The sequence below is a fragment of the Protomyctophum parallelum genome, assembly GCF_964188405.1.
Source record: "Protomyctophum parallelum genome assembly, chromosome: 3".
Taxonomy (NCBI): domain Eukaryota; kingdom Metazoa; phylum Chordata; class Actinopteri; order Myctophiformes; family Myctophidae; genus Protomyctophum; species Protomyctophum parallelum.
In genome coordinates this window covers 807,822-816,668 of record NC_139698.1, presented here as the reverse complement: position 1 = coordinate 816,668, position 8,847 = coordinate 807,822, and the positions used below count along the sequence as shown (strand labels likewise).

General features: G+C 47.4%; 1 protein-coding gene across 1 annotated transcript in view; it reads left to right on the top strand.

The window, feature by feature from the left end:
- The first annotated feature begins 6,909 nt into the window (after positions 1–6,909).
- LOC310856044 (uncharacterized protein) overlaps positions 6,910–8,847 on the top strand; it is a 129,060-nt gene continuing 127,122 nt past the window's right edge. Inside the window, exon 1 of the mRNA XM_083761262.1 lies at positions 6,910–7,385. Within this exon, the coding sequence (XP_083617388.1) occupies positions 6,942–7,385 (444 nt within the window). The 5' untranslated portion in view covers positions 6,910–6,941. The remainder of the gene's footprint in view (positions 7,386–8,847) is intronic.

The following is an 8,847-nucleotide window of genomic DNA, read 5'->3' as shown; positions in this document are numbered from 1 at the left end:
GCTACCTTTGAGTAGCATGTGACATGTAAAACTAGAGGGTTTTCATGATGCTGAATCCAATCCAAGCATCCAAGAGGATATGGCCACATTTTCCCACAATTCTGGTGCATGGAAGGACTAGGCTCTGTACCAGACGCTTCATTCATTCAGGAGTGGTGTGCAATGGTTCCGCAGACTCCACCCGAGCGAGAAGGTGGTGCTGCGGCTCCGCTTGCTGCTTGAATGGCCCTCATAAAGGCCTTCCTCCTCATGGAGGACACAGGCTGGGGCGCTAACCCACACTGCTCACCTCATGGAGGACACAGGCTGGGGGCGCTAACCCACACTGCTCACCTCCTCATGGAGGACACAGGCTGGGGCGCTAACCCACACTGCTCACCTCCTCATGGAGGACACAGGCTGGGGGCGCTAACCCACACTGCTCACCTCCTCATGGAGGACACAGGCTGGGGCGCTAACCCACACTGCTCACCTCCTCATGGAGGACACAGGCTGGGGTCCTAACCCACACTGCTCACCTCCTCATGGAGGACACAGGCTGGGGCGCTAACCCACACTGCTCACCTCCTCATGGAGGACACAGGCTGGGGCGCTAACCCACACTGCTCACCTCCTCATGGAGGACACAGGCTGAGGGCGCTAACCCACACTGTTCACCTCCTCATGGAGGACACAGGCTGAGGGCGCTAACCCACACTGCTCACCTCCTCATGGAGGACACAGGCTGAGGGCGCTAACCCACACTGCTCTCCTCCTCATGGAGGACACAGGCTGGGGCGCTAACCCACACTGCTCACCTCATGGAGGACACAGGCTGGGGGCGCTAACCCACACTGCTCACCTCCTCATGGAGGACACAGGCTGGGGGCGCTGACCCACACTGCTCCCCTCCTCATGGAGGACACAGGCTGGGGCGCTAACCCACACTGCTCACCTCCTCATGGAGGACACAGGCTGGGGCGCTAACCCACACTGCTCACCTCCTCATGGAGGACACAGGCTGGGGTCCTAACCCACACTGCTCACCTCCTCATGGAGGACACAGGCTGGGGCGCTAACCCACACTGCTCACCTCCTCATGGAGGACACAGGCTGGGGCGCTAACCCACACTGCTCACCTCCTCATGGAGGACACAGGCTGGGGTCCTAACCCACACTGCTCACCTCCTCATGGAGGACACAGGCTGGGGCGCTAACCCACACTGCTCACCTCCTCATGGAGGACACAGGCTGGGGCGCTAACCCACACTGCTCACCTCCTCATGGAGGACACAGGCTGGGGTCCTAACCCACACTGCTCACCTCCTCATGGAGGACACAGGCTGGGGTCCTAACCCACACTGCTCACCTCCTCATGGAGGACACAGGCTGGGGGCGCTAACCCACACTGCTCACCTCCTCATGGAGGACACAGGCTGAGGGCGCTAACCCACACTGCTCACCTCCTCATGGAGGACACAGGCTGGGGCGCTAACCCACACTGCTCTCCTCCTCATGGAGGACACAGGCTGATGGCGCTAACCCACACTGCTCACCCGGGTGCCGTCCCCATTCCGGCTGTCACCGGCCCATCTCTCCGGTGGTCACCAGACTATACCTGGTTGTCACATACCGGTAGTCTATTCCTATGAGTCACTATATAAATAGAAGAACTATAACAAAAAACATGGCACCCTGAAGCCGAAGCTTATTATGCCCATTCTGACCTGAGATCAGATTCATACGAGGTTGTCCACTGGACACACGCTGGTCTGATGAACCCATTCTGACCTGAGATCAGATTCATACGAGGTTTCCACTGGACACACACTGGTCTGATTAATGCCCACCTTATTGACAATTTACTGAATAATTACATAAAAAGGAAAACAAAAGCAAAATGAGGAAAACAAGGTTCAAGGTTGTTGCACTTCATTCAAAAACAAAGCACAAAATAGAGTGAAAAGAAAAAGAATGCTGGACTTTTGATTTTTGACAGAAAAGGCATTTCCAGATTTCTAGATATAGTTGATTGATGAGAAAATGATGACCGTTTTCTAATATTTATTATCCCTTACCCAAATAATATTGCTCTCAATAATACCAATATTATTAATATTAATGTCAATATCAATAATAATACAAATTAATAATAATGGTAATACTTAGTAATCATAATAATAATGATGATAATAACAATGATATAATAATAAGAATAATATAAGTAATAATAGTATAGTAACAAGTAACACGCACACACACACACACACACACACACACACACGCACACGCACACACACACACACACACGCACACGCACACGCACACGCACACGCACACGCACACACACACACACACACACACACACACACACACACACACACACACACACACACACACACACACAGACACATATATATATAGATGATACTGTCCATAACCACTAACCAGGGAACCTGTTCTACAATTTACAATTTACAATTTAGGCATTTAGCAGACGCTCTTAATCCAGAGCGACTTACATTTAAGCAAGAACAAAAGCATGGGAATACATCACATAAAAGCATTTATCATGAAACATGCGTAAGCTAAGAAGGTAACAGTGGAATATCTATATGATGAAACTATACATACACTATACATAATAAACTATACATATTCACTACTATGCTATACATATGTACTATGGCGTGCTATGACTATATACAATACAATTATAGTGCTGTCTACATAACATGCTATAAGTCTTTGTCAAATGCTATCTAAGCCAACAGAAATGCTATCTAAGGGGTTAGGGTAAGTGCTATGGGCCATGATGGAGTCTGAAAAGGTGGGTTTTCAGGCTACGGCGGAAGATTGGGAGTGATGCTGCAGTTCTGACTGCAATGGGAAGTGCATTCCACAGTTTTGGAGCCAGAAGGGAGAAGAGTTTGGGACGTGTGGAGCGTTGTCCCGGCGTTTTTAGTGAGGGTACTTCCAGTTTCCCTGCGTTGGCTGATCTGAGTGCGCGGGAGGGTTTGTAGGGTTCAATCATACTTGTAAGATATGGGGGAGCCATACCTTTGGTTGCTTTGAATGCCAGCATCAGAGTTTTGTATTCTGTGCGGGCAGCGACCGGGAGCCAGTGGAGGGAGCGGAGCAGGGGGGAGACATGTGAGAATTTTGGCTGGTTGAAGACCAAGCGAGCTGCTGCATTTTGGATCAGCTGGAGAGGCTTAAGTGCACATGCTGGTAGGCCAGTAAGGAGGGAGTTACAATAGTCGAGTTTTGACAAGACTGTTGTCTGGATTAGGAGCTGGGCTGATTCCTGGGTGAGGAACGGTCTAATTCGTCGTATGTTATAGAGTGTGAACCTACATGATCGAGTGACAGCTGTGATGTGAGCTTTGAACGAGAGCTGACTGTCCAGGACAACACCAAGATTCCTGGCTGTTGGGACAGACGTTACCAGGGCGTTGTCTACGGAAATAGTTAGCTCCCGCATAGGGCAGGACTTAGCTGGGAAGAAGAGAAGCTCAGTCTTGTCTGGGTTCAGCTTGAGGTGGTTGGAGGACATCCACTGTGATATGTCAGCCAGGCATGCAGTGATGCGCTCTTCCACCTGAGTGGCAGAGGGGGGGAAGGATAGGAACAGTTGTGTGTCATCGGCGTAGCAGTGATAGGATATATTGTGAGCAGAGATGATAGTGCCAAGGGATTTAGTGTACAGTGAGAAAAGGAGGGGACCAAGTACAGATCCCTGTGGGACCCCAGTTTGGAGGGTTCGGGGGGATGATAGCAGACCTTTCCAGGAAACCTGGTAGGTCCGATCGGTGAGGTAGGAGGAGAACCACTTTAGTGCCGTTCCACCGATGCCTAGCTCCGCTAGGGTTTCTAGGAGCAGCTGGTGGTTCACTGTGTCAAATGCTGCTGATAGGTCTAGGAGAATCAGTACTGCAGAGTGGGAAGCAGCTTGGGCAGCATGTAGTGCTTCTGTGACTGCCAGCAGGGCAGTTTCTGTGGAGTGGGCCTTCTTGAATCCGGACTGGTTGGGATCCAGCAGGTTGTTCTGTGAGAGATGGAGAGAGAGCTGGTTGGAGACGACACGTTCAATGGTTTTAGAAATAAATGAAAGGAGTGATACCGGTCTGTAGTTCTTGACATCTGAGGGGTCAAGGGTTGGTTTTTTGAGGAGTGGTGTTACTCTGGCTGACTTGAGGGCAGATTGGACGCAGCCTGAGGTTACTGAGGTGTTGATGATGGAGGTGATGAAGGGGAGCAGATCAGGTGCGATGGTCTGTGAAGTAAATATTCTTACTTCAAGTACACTATCTAACTTGACTAAAATAGACAAATGACGAAAAGTCTGCATCAAAGTCTCAGGCGGTCGGATGAAAGGAAACAAGCAGAGAGAGGTGAACTGAAGATCCATCAATGTATTTATTTCAATTAGTACCGAGACAAAGACAGAGGGCTTCCCGCGGCCCTCGAGTTGAGCCGCGGAGCCCTAGAGCATACCTGACCAGTACGGGCAGCTGCCCCCACAAGACTAACTCAACATTGTATTTACAGCCATATATATGTGGTCTACAACAGAGGTGTTCCTGGGACAGACGGTATTTTTACATACGAATGTCTTTGAGATGCAGATAGAGTGACGTATGAGACTGGCCTCTTGGTGGAAACAATAGTCTGCTACCTTCCTATCACACCTGACCAGCCAAGGTACTTGACTATGCGTGATTGCCTTTAAACTTGCAGACAGACAGACTAGACAATCAACTTAGCACAGATTGATTGTAGTAGAATAAGAATGAATTATTGAGTCTAGATACGACATTCCCCCCTTTCAGCGGACTTACCGTCTGCTGAATACAAAATGTGGAACAATAATTCCCTTATACCCCCCTTGACCCAATCACATGTACTATACTAAACATAAGAAAGAAACAACAGAAAGTGACACTTTAAAAGTTCCCAAAAATAATTCCAGGCATATATGAAAATTGACAATTGCACTTTACATTTTAGGATATACAGCTTGTCATAAATGATTTCTCTTTAGCCTCATTTAGCCCTGATAGTTGAATATTACCTCCAATTTAAACCACTTTTCTGACAAATAGGTAATCCTCAAACAATGCAAAAATGGAACATGATTTAGCACAATTAACTGACATTTAAACACAACACAACTTTGTCTTACCCTGTGTTTCCATTTTTAAAACACACAAGTTTTTACAGACACGCTTAATAATCCCGTATATATTTTGAAATTGGTCCCGTTGACGAAAGCCTCGATTTTGATAACAGCACGCCGCAACTTCACTATTCCGTACCCCTTTAAGGCCTGGTAAATGACGAATCGACCTACGCTGCTACTGTTAACTTATCTCACCTTTACAGGCTAAATTATCTCGATATTAACAGCAAAACCTCGCACATCGCGGCACCTAACTGCCTTTTCAGTTGACTAGTATTCGCACACTAAATTTCATACGAGAAAACAATAATTAGCTCTATTAATACCAAGACGAATTACGTACTGACGCGTATTGATAGGGCCACTATCGTCCGTCTGACACAGCCACATACAATTGTTTCAATCGAGCTAAACATTATTTAATCATTTCCAAGACCCATAGGCTCTTTAATCAACTTTTTTTTAACTAATTTAAACTTCGACAAAACACATATCAACACATGCCTACATATATGTTGAATAAACTTACATTACACAAACGTTTTGAATACAGATAGATTGTTGAAACTCTTCCATCTGTTATAAATGAACTCTTTTAGTGTCGCAAAACATTGTCTCTTAACTTGTTTAATATCTATTATTCGTTTGAGAAAAAGTCAATCTACCGTAAAAACACAGTCACTGCTCAAAAATGAAGCGATAAACCAATATCAATGCTACTCTTTCACCACAGTTACTTTTAGCCCCATACTAGGCCTACAGACCGAGTAAGGTTAATAGATTTAACTATTCTGACCACCATTTTCGCTCTGGTTACTTTAGCCCACAATTCGACACAGTACTTATTCATACTGTATTTTAAATCTTTCTCAAATATAATTCCCCTTTCTAAACATGTGACGTAGGCCTACCTTTCGTGGTCAAACTGAGAACTGCATCATGAAGACAATTGCAATGTTTTGTCCGCGCACTGCCACTCACGTGTCCATTGTCCTTTCGTCCCGTCCAAACACACATATTCACTCCCCCCTTCCAGACACTATGAATATAAAATATCACATAATGACTGGAAAGAAAAATATACGCAACATCGTGAGCTTGCAGATCTGCTGTTTGAAGAATGAAGAATGAATGAAAAACGTGGTCGCCGCTCTCGATCGCTGATGAGATGAACCGCGCTGTGCCGTCCTCTCGCCGCACGCCGTCATGAAAGCTCTCGGTCGCCGCTTGGTCGGAGACCCCCCTCGGTGGAAGACTCACTCGTTGAAGGCCTTGTAGTAATATTAGACTAATATTAGACTAATGTCACCGGTAATACCGGTGACATTCTACAAACTATAGTACTGTATAGGACTGAAGTGGTTAATAGCGGTAATACCGTACTGTATAGGACTGAGTGATGAGGGCTGTTAGATCTGTCCTGATGAGGGCTGTTAGATCTGTTTTGATGAGGCCACTGGCCAGGTCAGGTTCAGGTGATGATGAAAGAGTCATTGGACAGACAGACAAACAAACTACATTTCCCGTGCGGCATTGCGGCCGTCCCCCCCCCCCTCCCACCATCCCGCGCAGCTACGCTTCCTTCCCTCTCTAGTGCGTGTGTGTGTGTATGGTGTGTGTACACGGTGTGTGTGTGTGTGTGTGTCCACCATCCATCCATCCAGACAGACAGAGGCTACACACACACAGCCAGGACTAGGAGAGCTGCTGCTGTTAGCTACAAGAAGACAAGCTATCTGGATCTACTGTATACTGTTGTTGTTCCACAGACAGACACATCATGGCGGCAGCCTCTGGAGCCTCAGCCCAGGGGCCCTGCAGCGCCACGGCGGGCGGAGGAGCAGGGGGAGCCGGGGGCGGCGGAGGCGGAGGAGCAGGGTCCGGAGGAGCAGGCACCACGGCGGCGCGGGGCCGCTTCCCCGGCCGGCCCTGGTCCTCTCGCAGCCGCCTGCGCTCCGAGAAGCGCTGGCAGCTCGGCCGCTTCTCCTCCTCGGGCTCCTCCGGGGGAGGAGGAGGCTCCGGGTCCGACCAGCAGGCCTCCTCCTCGGCCTGCGCCGCCGCGCTGCTCCTCCTGGAGGAGACAGGCCTCGGCGGCGGGCCTCTTCCTCCCCACCCGAGCCTCGGCCTCGCGTCGGGCTCCGAGCGGGGCTCCCCGGTGCCTCTGCTGGGCCTGGAGGCCGTGCTGGGGACCCCCCTCTCCGGCTCCAGGAGCGGGAGCGAAGAGGTTAGTCTAATAATAACACCTTTTTACTGTGTTGTTTTCGTCATGTTGTGATTATTAAAGTCCACAGAGAGGCTGACGTTTATTATAATCACTGTTATTTATTTGGGTTTGTTTTGTTTTAGTGACAACGGGAGAGAAAATGTCAACATGAAGCCCGTTAGCTTCATGCTAACGGGAGTTAGCATGCCCCCCCCCCCCCCCCCCCCCCACACACACACACACACACACACACACACACACACACACACACACACCATGCACAGATCTATAGATGTACATTATGATATAAAATGAGCACATTGTTATAATGCATGCTTGTAGATCTGTTCTTTTTTGGGGGCCAAAGCCACAGAACACATTTAATGCATTTAAACCCGTTTTAGTGTCTGTAATAATATCTGCGTTACTACACTTTGTGTATTAATTACCTCTAAAAAAAACATATGGATGTTTAATAATGACGCAGTGATTAAATAATGGACATTTAATATCCGACATTAAATGCAGTTAAACAGATTAAATGTCAGATGAAGAATTAAAGGACGTCAGTTTGGTTGTAAACATGGATGTTGATTTCACTTCATCTCATCCTGACTGACACACACACACGCACACGCACGTACACGCACGTACACACACTCTCTCTCTCACACACACACACACACACACACACTGTGTGTCATTTAGGAAAACAGAGCACACACACACATCCCCGAGACTAACTTTAGGCAGACTGAGAGACTAACAGATAATATATATTAGATACAGAATAGAAACAGAGAGGCCAATCTGTAGCTCTCATTCTTCTGTTTATTTCTGTTCATTTACAAGACGAGCTAACCTCTGTGCTAACACCGGGCTAGCCTCTGTGCTAACCTCCATGCTAACACAAAGAAGGGGTCGGCTAATGCAGTGGCTAATGCTAGCTAGCTGCTGGGCTCAGTCTGCTTACACACACACACACACACACACACACACACACACACACACACACACACACACACACACTCTGCTAACTACAGCCATACTCTGTCTCTCTCTCTCTGTCTCTGTCTCTCTCTGTGTGTGTGTGTGTGTGTGTGTGTGCTTCATGCTATAAACATGGAGGTTATTATAACCATTCAATTACATTGTATTCAAATGAGCTTCGTTGGCATGAGAAAACATATGTTCACATTGCCAAAGCAAGTGTCAAAATATACCGTGCCAAAAACAGGTAAAAATGGGGAAATTATAGTTGGGGGTACAGCATTGTGTAAACATAAAGTATATACAGTTGGAGGTACAGTATTGTGTAAACATAAAGTATATACAGTTGGAGGTACAGCATTGTGTAAACATAAAGTATATACAGTTGGAGGAGGTACAGCATTGTGTAAACATAAAGTATATACAGTTGGAGGAGGTACAGCATTGTGTAAACATAAAGTATATACAGTTGGAGGTACAGTATTGTGTAAAC